The following is an 18,906-nucleotide window of genomic DNA, read 5'->3' on the forward strand; positions in this document are numbered from 1 at the left end:
TCCTGCTAGAAAGAGAACTCTGGGAGAGGAGGAGAGGCCACACAAAAAGGAATTCACTTTTGTAGACTATCAGCTGCCAGGACTGCCAAAACCCCACTCACACTCATGAGGAAAGACTGGCAGCAGCTCCTCCAAGTGCTCGAGACACCAAAAGCCAAGGGGAGCTCAGAAGTGCTAAGGATACAGAAACCCCGAGCAGCCCCTGGGAGCTGGTGAGGACCAGCAGCACCACAATGGTCACTGGCCATGGCTGGCACTGTGACAAATGTCCTGTTTTTCACCTGCCAGCAGAATGAAGTGGGCAGGAGACCAAACTGATACCTGTGACTGACTGAAAAACTACAGTCATTAACAAAACCCTTCAGTTGCTGCATTCAGCACCCACAAACAAGTGATATATAAGTGGTCATCACCCACAGCTTTTCCTACCATTTCAAACTTGGAAATGTTGGAGCTTTGGTTATCCTGTACTCTAATTCTGCTCTCCCACACCTTCATTTTCAGAAAGCAGGAATCAAAAACAGGGCAAATTCAACGTAATCCAACTTTAAGTAATTGGATTATGACATTTTTCCTTGCCCAGAGTCCTTCTAACATTTTTGTTTTTTCAGTCCTTCACTTCGCAACCTATGCACTCTTAGATACAACTCTGAATCTGTCTGACCTCATCCACTTTCTTCTTCTCAAAAAAACCCCAGAAACCATTTTCTGAGCAACTCTATTGTCTGCACTCAGCAGGGTGCAATTCCAAACCTCCAGCATCAAACACAACCTGCTCTCATTACAGCTCCAAAAGCCACCTCCACATGTGAGTGATGTTTCCCCAGAGATGGCAATCAGTCCTGAGCCCAGTTGCAGGAGAAGGGAGATCCTGTTCAGTCCATCCTATTCCTGCCTTTCCACTTCCAGCAATTGTGTGTTTGCTGCTCCATCTGGGATCCTGTAGGGGGAGAGAGCTCTGCCCCCCAGGCAAGACTGGGCCAGCTCCTCCTCGGAGACTGGAGATGTTTCATCCCTGCAGCATTCTCTTAGGTGCCTGGCTTGTGAAGAGCTCCAGCCTCGGCTCAGCATGTCCAGGGCAGCAGAGGGGGAGCCTGGCACACTGCCCCTAGAATGCATTTCCCACTGCTGTGTGAGAAGGGTTTCAGATCTGCATCATTCCTGAGATGTGTAGCTTTAGACATTTCTAAATATGTTTGTTTAACAGGCCAATTAGCCTCTCACTAATCATCTCTCATGCTGGGTAAGAGTCTAGCAATGCAGACAAAAAATATACAGAATATTCCAGTTATTCCACTCCTCTGACTCTCCTGGCTGTGCCACACTCAGGAACATTTCCAGTCTCCCTTCATTGTATATAGATGAATGTGCTGCTGATTTACATTTTTTAATACATGCTCCTGACAAGCTTCCCATGGCTCAGGCAGAAGGAACACCATGACTTGGGAAGCCTGTTCACCAGACTGAACACAAACAGAAATGGAACTGGCTTCCATAAGAGGATTCTGGACACTGTATTAGAGCATTCCATCTCTACTGACTGCCAGTGACACTCCAAGAGCTCAGCTTAAAAATAAAATTACTGTTTTGACCCTTTCAAAATACCCGGGATGTGTTTTGACAAACTATTTTATTTACTTTATTACTATTATCACTATTTCACATTACTCTCTTTGAATTTCTATCTGCTTGCTGCTCATTTGTCTTATTCAGGGTTCAGAGTTTAATTTCTTGACCCACATCCATGAATTATAAAAAACATGATAATCCCATTAAGTAGCTATAAAATCAGTTAAACACAGTAGGAATATTTTTACAGGAGAAAATTATATGGCTCTGCAGAAAATTTTACAAGGAAAGATGTTTAAACAAGTGCTACCTCAGAAGTAGCACCATATGTTCCTGTACTTCAGCATGAAAGACAAAACACCTTCAAAATGAAAAGCAATGACTTTTTTCCAAAAGCTACTGCCACGAGATTTTAAAAATAAACACTTATTTTAAGTACCAAATAATCAGAGCAATTAAAAGACTAACAGGTTGCTAAGTCATGCTCAGGACACCCAACCTGGTGTGTGCTCTGGTTTGTAATTAAGATGAGAACAGCAGCAGTACTAAATCTCTTTAATCTCTGCCCAGGTCTGAAACCTTGGCCTGCGCTCAGAGCACATTTTGGCCGGGAGGGGCCATTAAGGAGCGGCTGCCTGGCACGGCAGGAGGCTGCTGAACTGCAGGGACTTTGTGCTCCCGGGCAGGATCGGTGCTGTGTCCTGCCAGCGCAGCTCCCCGGCCGGCAATCCCGGGCTGGCAAACCCCAGCTCCCCGCAGAGCCCCAGCACCGGGGAGCTCTGGAGCCGGGACCAAACCCTTCCTGGAGTGCCCCCGCTGCAGAGACCTCGCACAGGACAGCTCCGGCTTTTGGCAGGCAGGGAGAACCTTCCCCCAGCGCTCCCTTGAACGCAGCCCCGGCTTCGCAGGACTTTAAGCAAACATTTCAGCCCGCAGTGTTTGACAGAGAGCAGCAGCCACCTACCTGCTAGAGCAGAGCCTGCCGGCAGTCAGCCAGAACAGCCCCAAAGCCCGAGCTCCTCCCTTCCACATCTGCCAAGGCACAGATGTTCAGCCTGAGCCTCGCCGTGGAGATTTCTATCTGCTAAGCACCACTTCCCCCCTCCCTGGCACAGTCACAATATGCCACACTGTTGATGGATGCTGAGGGCCAGATGACCATCTTGCCAAAATACTGTGCTCTCTCTTTTTTTAAGCTCAAGTATATTCATTTTCAAATTTTATTCTGATGGAAGACAAATGCTCCTCTGGATTTTACCAGTTAGCAGCCTGAAATCCACAGCAGAGAGCTGCCCATTCCTCTGGTTGGTACTGGCATCTTCATTTCCCAAACCAAGACAACTACAGAAACACAACTACTCTGTGACAGTAAAAACAGGCCACGAGGAACAGGACAGAAAACAGAGCTTCCTCTAGTAAAGCTGTCACAGCCCTTCAGGTGGGGATCCATTGTAAATCACTTTGTGTGCCAGGACACCTTTAAGCAGCCCTGTAAATGCAAAAGGAAGATTCATGGCTTCTAACAGGAATGCTGCACACACAAAAGAGAATTAAAAATAGCTTTGTTTCCCACTAGCCCAGTTCAGGAAATTCAGGAAGGAAGGAAGCATTGCCTTAAAAGTTGATTTTGAAAGGAAACACATTGAAAATGTTTGTCTCGAGCTGATTGTTCATAAAGGTGTTTTCTAGGCATGTGAGTAACTTCAGCCCCAGTTTTTACACCATGCTGAGAACAGACTAATCTAAGAATAAAGCTGTTAGAAAACTGACATGATGCAATGGAATAATCAGCAGCAAAACCTCAGGAAACCTGCACTAATTGGTGGCTGATTAATCCTGTCTTGTCTTTTGTTTAGCTCGTGGTTCTTAACACACAGGTGATGATGACAATATTTCTGTGGTTGGTAAATTGTTTCCAGAAGTATTGATAAGAGCTGCAAGCAGGAGCCAGGCACTACTGACAGGTGTAAGCATTTCCTCAGGGTAACAGCACACCCACAGCTCTCTGTACACATCAAGGCCTCACCTTCATAAAGCCATTTTTGCTGGCTGGGCTGCCACCAGGGGAGCGTTCTCACACATCAGTCGATGTCCCACACATCACTGCTGTCCCAGCCCACACACAGGAGCTCTCCAGGGCCACCACTCTGTGAGTCCATCCAGCCAAGCTCTCTGGGCAGAGCTGGGCTCTCCTCACTCACACAACACTGGTCCCAGACCCTCAGCAGCCTCAAAGTCCAGCATTACGAGGTGGAGCAAGGACAGGACTTGCCAATGGCTTTGCACAGCAAGCAAGGGAGCCAAGGGAAACAGCAATGTCCCCCTCTGCCCTGGGTACCCCAGCCCTACCTCTGGAGTCACAGACTTGCTCTGGACTTTTCAGAGGCTCACAGGACTCCATGGAACTCAGAAAGCTTCTGCAGCATGAACCAGAGCTGAAGCTTTTGGGCCTGAAAAGGACAGACGTACTGCAAAGGCCATTTCCAGAAGAGGTATAAATGTGATTAATCTGATGACCAAGGTTACAGATTTTCAGTCTTTCCCTCTGATGGGGAATTCAGCACATAACACCAAGGTTGTGGGTCCAATCTCCACACAGGCCACCTACTAAAGAGTTGGACTCTATGATCTTTGTGGGTCCCTTCCAACTCAGAATAAGCTGTGAATCTGTGAAAATAGATGTCACTGAATATTTCTTTTGCTAGCTTTCAGATCTGACATATACTTGGATTTGGGCTTTTCAGCATTTGGCTTTGTGTTCAGAGGGAGAAGTTTTCTGCACAACACATCCTTAAAAACACATGTTCACAAAACCAGAGCATAACTGGATGCAAGCTCTGATTACCCCCAACTCTGATGAGCTCTCCCCAAAATCCCACAACTCCCCACAGTCAGTCTCTACCCCAGCTGATTGGTTTGCTATCAGAGCAATTCTCCAGGCATGGAGAATAAACACAGATGGAGCTGGACATGGACAGATGCACAGGTGACAAGCCAGCACCATGCCAAGCCAAGGTCTACAATCTCATCCACCCCTGGCTCTCCACAGATCTGAGCTGGCTCAAGCCCTCAGTTCGAAGTTGAGTCCTGAATTCAGATTGCTGAAGGGTGCTCAGAAACAGAACTGCACCTGCCATCTGTAGGGCAAAGAGCCACTTCTGGTTTACAACATTAAACAGAGAAATCTGTGTTTGCTGAAATTCATCTTCATGTTTGCAACAGATGTCTCTGGGTGTGGCTGAACTGAGGCTGGGCTCTGCTGATGAGACTGCTGGAGCAGTGAAGAAACTCTCCCAAAGAACCCTTCCCACTGTGCTTGCACAGACATGATGGGACACAAATTTGGCACTTGGGCCCCATATCAGTAGTTCCATGAGCTGAGATGCAAATCAAGCAGCTGGCTCAGGCAGCAGCCAACTCTCCTGACACCTGATGAGCAAAGCCACAGACCACCAAGCCTCAGTGTTTGGCATCAAAGTGCTCCTGCCTCCCTGGGGAACAGCATTTCCTAATAAACAAAATGTAAACACTATCTGGATTTTTCTCATTCCAGGGAGTAAAAACCTGCTAGTAACTTTTATCTTTCACTACAGATTCTCGCCCAAGATTTTCCAGAGCCTCTTGGCTTCCTGTGCATCATTATGGGTTTCTGAGCAGCACTGCACAAACGAATAAATCAGAATCTAACAAAACTGGGGAAGTTTTCAAAGCATTTAAAGTGTTAAATTTGAGAAAAAGCATCACCTGACTGCATCTTTGCAGGCAAGATCATGTTTCCCCTGCAACAAGGACAAGGAATATTTGAAAATCTTATATTAGGTTTAAGTGACATGCAGGATTAATATCTAACATCAACTGACTTAAAAATACATGTGCTAGGTGCAGCTCTACTGAGCACAAAGCAGACACAGCCAAGGTTTGCTACATTCAAACTATAGATCTTTTCAGTGATAAATTCAGCAGTATTTTGCTCTCAACACCAAGAGAAATTGTTTCTCATTCAAACATTCTTCACCAATCCTTCAAATATCCATTTTCCAAAGTGACACTGGCATCAACTGTCAGGTTTTTTTAGTTAAGAAAAATGAATAAAATAAAAACACCACAAAACAGGAAAGGAGAAATAGAATAAGTTGCTCAGGAAACTGACTCCAGTGCCTGAAGGACACGCTTCAGGTGGCAGCTGATGAGTAAATACACTTGAATTTGCATTGCTGTAGAAAGTGGGTCATGCAAGTCCTTTTGTGCTACATCTCCTTTTGGAGTTCCCCAGCCACCTTTTCAGGATTCCATGGATACAACTGGCTGTACTTGCAATATTGCAATCAATACAAGGCATCAACACTGTTCAACTCATTCTTGACAAATCCAGGATGATGGAGTGGCTTGACAGCACAAAACTCTGGGATCCATGCTTCCAAGACAGTCTGATCAGTCACTTCCATGCTCTTGGCCAATCCAGCAATTCAGCCTGAATAGAACATTCCAGTCCGCTCAAAAGTGGAAAAAAACCTTAACATTTGATTGTATTCATGGAGAAGATAAAACACATAAAATCCCAATGTCTTCACACTGAAATTAGGATTTGTTTTAATAAAAACTCAGGATCTTTTCTCCAAAATATGTGCACATGCTATGGCTCTAAGTGGTCACAAAGCAGCCTTCAGCAGTATGGGCTGGAGTATAGCCAGGCATCAAGTTCCAACAACAGGAATGAATCAAAGAGTTCTCAGCACCTGTACCCAGAGGAGACAGATTTGGTATCTTCTGCTGCTCACTTAACACTGAAGAGCCTTTGGTCTTGGCACTTGGAGAGCTGGTTAGGAAAAAATCATTGCTGGAATGCTTTCTTGTCATGTTTTCTTTTTGGATTTAGTGACATTGCAAAAACCTAAAATTCAAAATTTAACTTCAGGTTACATACATTTCTAAAATGGACCCAAACAAACAAGATGAATGACAGTGACAGACAAGTGACTTCATTCAGAGCACTGCACGAGCAGGGATATTTAAGCATCATGTTCTGTCAGGGCATCCCATTTCAGTGCAAGGAGTGAAGTGCTCAAACCCTTGGAAAGATCTGAGTCAATGTGCAGGTTCTGCCTCACAGCAGTCATGTGTTTGTGCTTGATATATTCATCTGCCTCCAGTGGAATGTTCTTTTTGTTTCTCATAATCCAACACTATTTTTAGAGGCTCATCTTAATGTCCTCAGCAATGTTTGCTGACCACAAAAGTCATAAGATGGATTTTGAACATCATTAAAGTTTGTTCACTGTAAACCAAACACAGGCTCAGGAGCCAAGAGGGGATGTGGGTCAGGAATCAATGCTTTTCTCCAGGCTTAGCTGCACTTGGCCTAAATGGGAGCTTATCAGAGAGTGATGAATCAGCCTTGCACCCTTGGTAGAAAGCACTGATCTTTTCCTTTGAATCCAAGGCACAGGTACAGGCTCCACTGTTGATCAAGGCAAATTTCCACAGCTCACAGGAGCTTAGAGAGATACAGTGAAAGAAATCTGGTGAGTTTTGAGGACAAACACTTGAAGGAGCTATCTCACTACTGATCAGATTAGAGGTGTTTAATATTATAGGCATAAAGGCTCTGGAATAATTGGTGCAACCTTGAGGAAGTACCAAAATGGAGACCTTTAGGAGACATTCCATATTGTGGGCTGCCACATGGCTCACTGTGCTTTTTCAGCTGTGACACATCTTTTACTCCTGACAGTGCTTGAACACTGCTGTTTCCCTGGCCCAAATAACCACTTCATTTAGTATATGGACTTCTACAAACCAGTAAAGTTCACGTGAATCATGCAAATAAAAAATAAAGGGTAGAAGAAGCCTGTTCTTGCTGAACTACAGAGGTCCAGAGCTGCTGCCTTCTTCACTCCCCATGAATGTTAGAGAAACAATGCAAATATGCCCAAAATTTGATAGCAGAAATGAGGAGTAGAACTAAGACTGTTTGTTATTCACAGCCTTCACAGAACTGTTCATCTTTTAAGACAGCCTAGCTCAAGATAGCAGCTTTCCCATTCACAATAAATAAATTTGCACACGCTTCTATGCTGCATACCAAATGCTCATGGACACAGATTACAATCCTGGCCCTCCTCTGTGTGCCTTGCAGAATTAAAAACACTTAAAAAAGAAATTTACAGGTCCACTAAATAAGCACAGAGTAATATCATTACTGCTTATTTTTCTTAAGGCAATTTTAGTTTATGCCCTTCACCCCCTATGCTATACTTGTATAATTCATTCCCTCAAACAGATGATTGTACTGATTTCTGCAATAAGCAAAATTCAAAGCTATGTTTCAGTCCTAGCTGATTCTCTTCACAGAGACCACCCTTGAACCAGTGAAGAAGCAAAGGCAGACAAGATTTACATCAAGATCATGACTTGAAGATAATTCTCAGTGCTCCCTCAGTAACTATATATCTCTGCACATGACAATATGACCCAAGATAAGCTGTGGTTCAGTTTACTAATTAAGACATAACTTACTAGCTCAGAAGCCAATGAATTTTCATTGCCAGTCATTTTCTTATGTACACAAGGCTTTATTATAGCTCATTAAATACCCTGTAATTTGGAATGCCTTGCTGTCCCTTACTCCTGTCAACATCCCTGCCCTTTGTGTGTGTGGCAGTACAAAATGTGAACCCCACACTACCCTGCCTGCCACACTCTTTCCTAACTCTTAACCCATTCAGCTCCAACCCCTGCACAGCCTGAACAACTCTCCACTGTTAACTTCATAATAAAAATTTAAAATAAACAAAAAACCCCATTAATAGGTGAACAGAAGAGACAGGACATTCTGACTGGCAAGCATAATATACACAACGAGGCTGAATGTCTTAAACAAGCAGCACTCACCAAAAATTACTGTAATATACTGACTGTAGTTCAGAGAATTTTACAATTTAATCACTAATATTTCTAAATCCATATTTTACTGTTCTAAACTCACAACACTAACTCCAAAAGCTGTGTGAAGAACTGATACATGAGGCCCTGAGCTCAGGTTAAGGGTACTCTCTCTATGCAAAGACTCAGACAAGGCCTTAATGTGAGGATTTACCATTCTGGCACAAAAAAAAAAAAAAAAAAGAAAGAAAGAAAAGAATAACAGACAAAGGTGCCCACTTATTTCAGGCAGACAACACTACCAGCCATGCAAACTCCTGATAAGCTCTCTGAGGTAAAGGCAAGTGGCTCACACCTTGACCCAATCTCCATGAAAAAGAAATAAGCTTGTCTGCTGCTTCCTGTACACACCAAAACAAACTCCCACTCACCACTCAGAAAACACATTGTTTCTCAGAAATGCCCAACGAAATAAAGAAAACAGAAGAAAGATTAATATGGTGTCCCAGTACCACAGTCAGGGGGAGGGAGCAGGGCTGGCTCGCAGGGTGTTTGCGGGGACACGATGGCTCCTGGCGCCAGGATCCATCAGCCGCCCTCCCCTTCCGGAGCCCCGGGGTCAGGGAACTTCCAGGGGACGCTCCAGACACGAGAGATGGCCACACGTCTCCAGTCTCGGAGCCAGCACGGCTCCTCCTCTCCGTCCCGCTCGGGAGAGACGGGCGCTGCCCGGGGCCGCAGGGAGTCACTGCACGGGGCTTCGCTCTGGGAACCACGGGAGCAGCTCCCAAATCCCTGGCGGCAGCACCGACTGCCAGGGACCTTGGTCCCAGAGAGAGCAGGTACGCTGGAGATGGCTTAAAGGGAATGTGTCTATTCTGTTCCATCAGAGAACGGCTGAATTAGCATTAAGTGCTCAGTGCAAAACAGCCGCCTGTGTAGCAGGATATGCAGCCTCGGGGAGAAAGGAAAAGCCAATAAAACTTGGAAGCAGTGGCTTCCCAGAAGGTGCTGAGGTGTTCTCAGTCTTGCAGCAGGAGGGGCTGTGCAGCTGAGTCCCCCTGCACATCCCACTGCAGCCAGCAGTGCCACAGCACCAAGAGCAAGCCCTGCCCCCAGCACCTTGGATCAGCCTCTGAGCTGGGCAGGAATCAGTGCTGAACATCCAGACAACCTGTGAAATCCATAAGGAGAGGCATCACTCTGCCATTAACATTCCCAGAGTTTTGCTGGAAGGATGATCCACTGCACACTAAAACATTCACATCAAAAGGAGTTATGTCAGAAAAGTTAAGGATATGGAATTATAAACCTCTCCCAAAAGTCCTACAATGTGGGTTTCTAGTAGGCTCATTGTTTTGATACTACAAAACACATTTTCAACATGATAAATCACTCCCAAAAAAACCAAGTTGGGTAATAAATGCAGTGTGCTGTAGTCACATCCATATTCACAACTCATGCCCCAGTTCTCTTACAGTGTCTAACAGCTAGAAACAATTTGCAAGTTTGACATCAAACCTACAGAGCTCAATTGAAAGACTGACTGACAAAACTTCAGAGCTCTACACTTCTAAATTAAATACCTCAAATAAACATGACATCACTCCATACTGTCAAGGAAAAAAATTCTACTGATGCTGGTAGCCTTTGGTTACTCTCTGAAAAGGAAGCAATGCTGGCCCAGGCTCCCAGCTGTGCAGTGCTGGGTGCCACCAGGACAGGTCAAATCACACACACAGTGCTGTGCAGTGCCATTAATGACAGGCAGATTATTTGCATTTCAACTTGAAGAAACATGAACTGTAAGAAAACATACATGGAAACATGACATCATCCCACTCTTCAGCCAGCAAAGGGGAGCTGTTTGCACAGAGAGGGTATCAGTTAACTCAGTAACATTGTTAGGAGGTTTTTCTCTCTGGAGTCACACTGCAGTTTCCCCTTTTTACTCAGTGCAGTGGTTTCTAATTTAATTTTCTTTCTCACAAATGCATTTATAAGAGAAAGTGTCCAAAATTTATGCTGAGTTTCTCTTTAGCCTACAAACACCTTTGCTCAAGGAGAGGTGATGCTGCATTTGTTCTGTAAGAGCCCTCACACCTCCAGCAGTACAGGAGCTGTTAGTCAGCAGTTTGACTTCTCTTCATTAATAACCTCAGCAGGAAGCAAGAAGCACACATGAAAGCCTTTGGATACCTTCCTTTCACACAAAAGTCAAAGCTCAGAGTAAAACAAAGGACTTCTTAAAATAGAAAGTTGAAAATAAACCAGATTAAAAAACCAACACTTAAGACTGCAAATGCTGAAAGCAGATCAATTTATAGAGGCACTTACACCCCAGATATCTGTGTCAGAGCTAAACTGTCAAGTATTCTTCTAGGGTCTATTAATGCTCTCTTCTCAAAATGTTTTTACTGCTGGTATTTTCTCATCTAATTTCAGCAATCTTTCTATCCCAAATCCTTCTGTTCTCATTACCCAGAACATTTAGGTGTGATTACTGCAAAAGATTGTTATCATGCTTTATTTGGTTAAAACCTCTAGAATTAAATACATGTGTTTTCAAATAACAGGCACCAGGCCAAATTTAGCTCTCCCATCCCATCTTCTGTCACTCCAAAGTCTAAGGACACATTTCAGGAAAATATGTAGGAGAACCATGAAGTAGAGGGTATTTTTAAAGCCTTATAAATCTTATAAATGAAAGCTGACATGTCATACAAGAAAAAATACCAAGATCAAACCTTTGAGCACAGAAGATGAGAAGAATTATGAAAGGAAATGTTATCACCTCATCCTTTATTCCTCCAGCTGTGCCTGTGAGAGAGGCTGAGGTAACTTCCCCCATAGCTTAAAACATGCATGAAGGCCAATGATTAATGCATAAACACATCCTGCAAAGCAGCTCCAGCTGCACATCACATGGCATTGGAATGTTACACTGCAGCTGCTCTGACTGCAGCCCCACTCTGTCAGGAGCCTGCAGACCCTCTGCTCCATCCCCCACACCTCCAGCCCCAGCTCTGGGAGAGCTAACACCCCCCTGTGGAATCCACTGCTTCCCTGTGCTCACCAGGTGCTGACAGGATTGCAAATCCAGCTGCATGGGAGCTGCTAGAAGCTCCCACTTCTCCAGGAATGGCCAGGCTGGTCCCAAGCATGGTTCCAATTAGGAACAGCAGTTCCAAGTAGAGAGTACAGCACTTTTGGAATGAGGTTTGACATGCAGAGGAATAACTTCTCTCAGACATGATCCAGAGCCCAGCTCAGACCAAGGAAGATGGGACAGGCTTGTACTGACTCTGGTAAATTCTGACTACATAGTCAAAATATTTTATTTTACTCCTTTAAATATCAAAACATGTTTGTCTCTGCCATTCATCATTTAGGGTTACCAGCACTTCACTCTTCACTGCTCACATGACAGCCCACAAGAACTACAATAAGTTTGGAACTTATGCAAACTGGTGACACAGATGTGCAAACATCTGCCAGCTAGAGATACTCCAAATTTGAAAACAAACTGGATTGTACCAACGTGATACAATACTGTATGTACTGCATGGCTTTGGGATCACAAACAAATATTGTCCTTTTGTGCTGCTCAGCAGAGTTCAGAGCCAGGTTTCCAGGCCATTTCCTAACTCCCATTGTCACAATCTCAGCATTCTTTACAACAAGCTCGGGATTTTTATTGCCTACTCTCAGCTGGCAGGGTCAGGGTACACCCAGAACATCCAAATTCAGATTTACACATTATTTTCACAACAATAACAATTTATAATGACCAGCACTTCCTTATTAACTGTTCCCCATAACTTTACAGTAGCTGACAAAATCAGAACACAACATACCCAGAAGGATTCAGCCTTGCTGTGAAGACCAAGTATTTCCCTGAAGTTTAAATCCTTTTCTTCACAACAGAGCTGTCAAGAGTCTTACCAAGTTTGATCAAGGTCAGACAGATGTCAGAATTAAACCTCAAGCTTGCATCAAATTATATAAATATGAAAGAAGAGAGATTTGACAACTTTCTGGTGAGAGAAGTTGTCAAAACAAAGAGGACTTCTCTGTAGAAGTGATTCTATAAAGCACAGGGCAGGCAAAGCTCTGATTAAAGTCAATAAAGAGCCTCCCAGAGCACCAGCTGCCCTCTCCAGCACCTTGTGGCCTGAGTCCAATCTTTTGACAGCTGAAATATGCTGCACAATGGATGCCAGTCAACTCAGAAATTAAGTAACAACTGCTTTCACTGCTCTGTTAGGAAAATGGTTCTTAACAAGGCTACTTGGAGAAAAAAAAACTAAAACACTAAAAACAAAGTCTACAGTGCTGGTAGCAGAAAACCCATATCTTCCTTCCCCTGTGAGTGAGTTTTAAAAACATATACTTGAAACCTTGGATCACCTTCCTACATAAACTGTGGCGGACTGATGAACATCATGGGTGCAAGAAAGAAGTCATTTTTAGGAAGTCTGTTCCATACTTCATGCTACTTACAGAAGGTCAATAGTAAACCCAGAAATCTGAATGGAGAAAAATACAGCATTGAATGGAAGTTGTGTAAGACCAACTTGAATAACTTCTGTATTGCACATCTTCACATATTTGTCACACACTCACCTTTTTAATCATTTCCAAGTCTTTAGAAACAGGAGTCTCTACACTTACCATGTTGGGGTTGGTCAGCCCTGTCAAAAATACACATTTCACTGAAAACAATGTGGCTTTGCCCCTGCAGAGAGGGGCCAGCTGAAGGCATGGTGCAAGTTAATCCCAACAGGTCACTGGACCAGTGTGACAAAGGTTGAGGACAGCACCCATCTCACAAGCAGATCCAACAAGTGGCCACTTCCACTGATGCCAACACAGCTTCTCACAGCTGCTTATGGAATGGAAACACAGGAGCTTCACCCAAGACAATTTGCTGAGGCAAAATCATCACTTTCTGCAGAGCTTGAGTTCAAATCTAAGTGTAAAGGTCTGAGAAAAGGGTTTTCAACTAGGACACTAATTGCCTTCATGGGAACATCCCAAAGCACATGGAAGAAATAATTAGTAGCAGGCTATAGGAATTGTGCTAAGTCTAAAATGTGTTATTTCTACAGCAGACTGGGATGGCTGAACTTTGTGCCTTTCAAAATAACAAGATACTTACATTGTGACTCTCCTAAGACAAATAATTTATTTCCATCAGTCAGGATACACTGCACTTAAAAACTAGGCATGTTCATTGGAAACCTTTCTAAAAGGCAGCAATAACAACAGCAAAGAAACCCCTTCTTGATCTTCCTAAATTTTTAATTTGTTACGATTAAAAATATGCAAACTCAAGGCTTTGAAAGGAGCCATCAGATTCATTCCTATTGAGCCTTCTCTTCATCTGGGGTCTTTTCCAAAGTTTATGGATAAGAATAAAAGAAGCCTTCAATCAATAAACAGGAAATTTTAAAACCTTTAAAGCTACAGACAAAGCAGATTAGGAAGGTGGAAATGAAATTGGAGACACTCACCTCCACTCTGCTGACTCAGATATAAGCAGGACAAGAAACATAATGCAATTCCTCTCTTATGCAAACACAAATCCACCTAGGGACAAACAGTTTACATCTACCAACCACAGAGCAGGGTCAGGGCTGAGATCTTCTCCTTGATACCCTACACCAACACTCAAAATTGAACTCACCCCCTACTTCTTTACTCTACCCCACACCTGCTGGATGGACAAACGTGTACTCCAGTGAAATCATCTGCTAAAGGAATAATGGTAACACCAGACTCATTGCCTTTCATTTCACATCAAACATCATTCCTGCTGCAGAAACAGCTGGAATAACACCAAAACTACCTTAGCAATTTTCAAAGGGAGCTTTTGCTCCAAGTATTGACCCACCATTCATTCCGTTGTACAAACTCCTGTGGTGAGGGGACAGCTCATCTGTCACTTGTCTCCTGAGGGTCCCTTCTCTGCTGCCTCCGCTGAGGTGTTTGAGGTGCTCTGGGCTCCCTCCATAGTGTTGTTTGAGATGCTCTGGGCTCGTACCCCTCACCTTGTGCAGGTGCTCTGTACTTCCACTGGGCGTGTGCTTCTGAAGGTGATCTGGGCTGCCACCGCTGTGCTTTTGGTGCTCAGGGCTACCACCAGGCCTCTGCTTTTGAAAGTGTTCAGGACTACTACTCAAAACGTGCTTTGGGATAGTTTCTGGGCTGCTGCTGCTGTGCTTTTGTTGTTCAGGTACTTTGACAATGGTTTTGTGATGCTCAGGGCTGGGCCCCTTCAGGTGATGATCAGGACTGCCAGAACTCCTGGGCTTCTGCAGGTGCTCCGGGCTGATACTCCTGTGTTTCTGATGCTCAGGGCTTCCTTCCCCCCGAGGTTTCTGCAGGTGTTCTGGACTGGTGCTTGGGTGGTGTTTGTGATGGTCTGGGCTGTCTGTGCTGCCCGTGCTGGAGGTGCTGCTGCCATCCCCAACATCTCTGATGTAGGCGCTGGTGGCAGTCAGCTGGCACAGGCTGATCTGGCTGTCGATGGAGCTCCGGCTGCCTGCTCCCCCACTCTTCTCCTCATCCAGCAACACACACAACTCCTTCAGCTCCAGGTTCTCCTTAACCACCTCTTCTTGCCTCACTTCCAGCTCTTTCAGCTTCTGCAGGTACAAGGCCACCTCCTTGTGCATGACACTGGCGCTGTACCTGCCCAGCCGCTGCCACTCGCGGGACACCCTCTTGCCCTTCTGCCGGTCGTCATCCAGGAAGCAGCAGAGGTCCCTCAGCTCCTGGTTATCTTCCTGCAGCTTCTGGTTGATGTCCTTTAAAAGAAAGATCATCATGGCAGAGGGGTGTCTAAAGGAATTGATGTTAAACTGTTACACAGGCCAGTGGACAGCACTGCTGCAAACTCATGTTTAAGCACTCCAGTGAGGCATAAATAATTCCATGTGTAGATCTGGCACGTTGTAACAGCCCCATGCTTTGAGCAAACAAAGCTGCTGTCCAGCAAAAACTTCCCTTAGCTTGGAGCTAATTTCTAATTTCTGATACAGCAGAAAAGTTTCAGGTGCTTAATTAATTTTCATGCTAAATATCAGAGCAATTTAGCTCCCAAATTGGGCAAAGATTGTAAGTGCTCTCATGATGATCTCGCTCCCCTGAGAAATATTCACCTGCGAGTTATTGCTAAATAAAAGTGCAAGGTACATCAGAAATTGTAATCTCTCTTAAATAATTAATTATTAACACTTATACTCCCTAAAGCACAGTCACATATAAAGATGACCATTTTAGAGAGTTTTTAAAGATAGGGGTTTGCTGGATTTTGTTTCTGATTGGCATAAAAGCCTTGTCAGTTATCACTTAACCAGGACTGCTTCAACCACTCTGAAATGAAATAATCTGCTTAAACAGATTTTTTTTTTTTTTCCCACCCTTAACAAAATGAAATACATGATTCTATGCCCTGCCCTAAGTGAGAAACAGTCTGAAGCAAATGCTCTGAAGTAAAAATGGTCAGGGCATTACTGCAGCAGAATAAAAGCATTTTCAGTATTTTATCCTTCTAGCTTGGACTTGTGACCATATTTATCTTTCTCCCATCATCTACATATCCTTTTCTTATGTATGACATTACAAGCAGAGATTAGCCAAAGTTGTTAAAAAGTCAGTCTTATGGAAACACCATTTCAGCTTTTGTAACTTCACTGGATCTAGGTGCATGAATGACTGTGTTTGTCTGATTTTTGCTTCAAAGTAACTTGGAATTTTAACAATTTCAACCTGTACTTGACAATGGAAAAAAAATTCTGAGGCTTTAAGGTGTCCTTAAAAACCTCTGCTAGTGAGAGATGTTTGAAATGATCCCACAGTGGAATAAAAAAAAGTTGTGGAAGTCCACAATTCCTCAGTGAGAAGAAGGAGACACCCATCCAGCTGGGCATTCTTACTCATGGAGCAGTTATTTCACACAGGACAAAGGAGGGAGATTCCCAGACACCAACACAGAGCTCAAAAAACCTCCTTCTCCCAGATTCTTTCTGGAAGTTCCAGCTGAGGCATCTGAACAAAAGGAGGAAGTCAAACAAGACTCAAGGAGTTTGGAATGGAGAGAGGAATTTGTGACTCTGTCCTACCCCTCTGAAGTGTGTTTGGTCAGTTATCTAGAAGATGCAGAAATCCAAATACTTTTGCATGAAAGTGGGAGAAAGATACTATTGTTGTAAGTGAACTTACATTTAAAATAGGAGCTTCAGTTTTACTCAAAATGGGCGGGTCTTTTTTACCCTCAGACACCACCAAAGGGACACACATCCTTTGCAGAACACAGAAACTTGGGAGGCAGGAACTGCCTTCCCCCACGAGCTATTTATTTCATGCCATGCTATTATCAAAGACACTTTCTCAATAATTCTATCGTTTAAAGCCATTCTACAAGTGCACAGCTCTCTTCTAATGCACTTTCCTGTAATAATTCAAAAGCCCACACTGCATCTCTGTCTCTTCTCTCCTTCCCTCCAACCTCACCTCACTGAAGGAATTTCCTGAAAATTCTCAAAGCCATAAGCCAGAAAATGCTCTGCAGTCCTGCCTACTCAAAGATAACTTTCTAGGTCTATAATCCACAAGCAAGGTATTGCTCTGTAAATAGTAACACTTTCTTCCCAGTCCTCAGAAGTGGGAAGGAAGCATTAGGGACTAAGCTTCTCATCCACCAAGAGAGTGAAATTAAGAGTGGATAAGCCACTACAGGCTTGGTCTGCCTCTGACTGCAGCCTGCAGGAACACAAGCTAAGAATGGCTCGATCAGAGATGTGTTACCAGATGTTTTTACAGACATTAGGGATTGGTTCTGTTCATCCCAAACCCAAGCCCAAGGGTTTGCCATCACCTGCCACACGCTGCACTGCATCCTGGAAACGACCAGCTCTCTCCAGCAGCCTACCAGCCTGCCTGACAGACTAAGTCTGTCCGAAAATAGTGACAGAAAACAGCGTGAGCTACAGAAACCCTCATTTCTGTGCACTTCAGGCAGGATCATTTAACCTCACTCACAACCAAGGAAGTCTAACACAAAGCTGACAAGACTTCAGCGTTTTTATCAACCCAAAAGAATACCGGGGCAGAGCATAAACCAGCCGTGCCCCACAGCCTGCCGAATAGCTGGTCATCCTTTAGCCGGACACTTGATTATTAAGCGGGATCAGACGCTATTCACCCCGGTCCTCATCCACTTTTCATGCGGTTCTCGGGAGCGGCTCCTCCCAGCCCATCCACCTGACGAGATTGCTCCCGGCGGGAGACACCGCACAAACTTCAGGGGTCCCACCCTGCCCACCCCGCTACCTTCAAGCCGCGGATCTCGCCGAGGTGGAGCTGGAGGCGGCGGTTCACCTCGCGGATGAGGTTGCTGTGGTCCAGCATCGCGCTCATCTTCTCGGCCTCGGCGCGGCGGAGGCTGCGGATCAGCTCCTCCTTGCTCCACTTCAGCAGCTCCTCGTCCGACACCTTGGACAAGTCCTCGGCCGGCGCTGCCCCGCAACTTTCCGCCGCCACTTTGGACATGGTGGCGGCCCGGCAGCCCGGGGCACTCGCGGAGCCTCCCCGCACTCCCGGGGCCGCCCCGCCGCCGCCGCCGGGGGAAAGGGCGAGCCCGGAGCCCGCGGGGTGCCCCCAGCTCCAGTGCTGGGCCGGGGGGAACGAGGGAGACCTCTTCTGGCCCCAAGCAGCGGATCCTGGAAAAAAGGAGGAAAAGGAGGAGGAAAGGGTGTGGAGGAAGCCGGGCCACGGGCTGGGGAGCAAACTTCCCCTGTCGAGAAGGAAAAAAAAAAAAAAAAAGAAAAGAAAAAAGACCTAGACAAAAAGATTCCCGAGACAAGCCCAGCTCTTGCAACAGGTCAGCTCCAGCTGCGTGCGCCCGGTCCTCGCCGCAGCGCCGGGGATGCGCGGTGGCTCTCACGGTACCCGCCGCCCCCGGGCTGCGGGATGCAGGGGAGGATGCGAAGTGCCGATGCCGCGCACCATGACGGTGGGCAGAGCGGGCCGGGCGGCGGCGGAGGAGCGGGAATGAGCGGGAATGAGCGGGAAGGACGGAGCGGATCGGGCGCTGCCGGCGCCAGTGGCGGGCGCGGGGCCGCTCGCGGCTTTTCAGCGGGGCGCGCGCCACGTGCGGGCGGGGGCGGCGCGGGCCCCGCGCGGCTCGCGGGCGCCCCCTGCCGGCCGATGGCCGCCAGCGCGGCCGGGACCATCCCGGGGCGGCGGGCGGGACGGACACACCCGAGGGACGGACACACACACCTGCGGCAGCGTCCCGGCCCTCCCGGCCGGTGACCGCCGCGCCCCGCCGAATGGAGGCACAAACGCAGCCGCCCGAGCATCCAGCAGCGCGGCTGGCGGGAGGTGAGACACATTACATCACCGCCGGGCAGCGCCGCCTCGGCTCAGCGCAGCTCGCAGGCACGG

At 45.9% G+C, this 18,906-nt stretch overlaps 1 protein-coding gene across 4 annotated transcripts in view; it reads right to left on the reverse strand.

The window, feature by feature from the left end:
- Window positions 1–18,566, reverse strand: part of CCDC85A (coiled-coil domain containing 85A) — a 69,317-nt gene extending 50,751 nt beyond the window's left edge. For 2 of the 4 annotated variants that reach the window (XM_059840540.1, XM_059840539.1), the window contains exons 1-2: window positions 17,791–18,565; window positions 14,348–15,263 (exon numbers count right to left, since the gene is read on the reverse strand). In XM_059840540.1, coding sequence (XP_059696523.1) covers window positions 14,348–15,263; window positions 17,791–18,009 — 1,135 coding nt within the window. In that variant the 5' untranslated portion in view covers window positions 18,010–18,565. Of the gene's footprint in view, window positions 1–5,623; window positions 6,461–14,347; window positions 15,264–17,790 lie in introns of those variants that run through there. The other 2 variants (XM_059840541.1, XM_059840538.1) reach the window with 2 other exon arrangements.
- Between the last annotated feature and the right edge of the window lie 340 nt (window positions 18,567–18,906).

Source organism: Haemorhous mexicanus, chromosome 3 (genome assembly GCF_027477595.1).
Source record: "Haemorhous mexicanus isolate bHaeMex1 chromosome 3, bHaeMex1.pri, whole genome shotgun sequence".
In the NCBI taxonomy this organism is placed as follows: Eukaryota; Metazoa; Chordata; class Aves; order Passeriformes; family Fringillidae; genus Haemorhous; species Haemorhous mexicanus.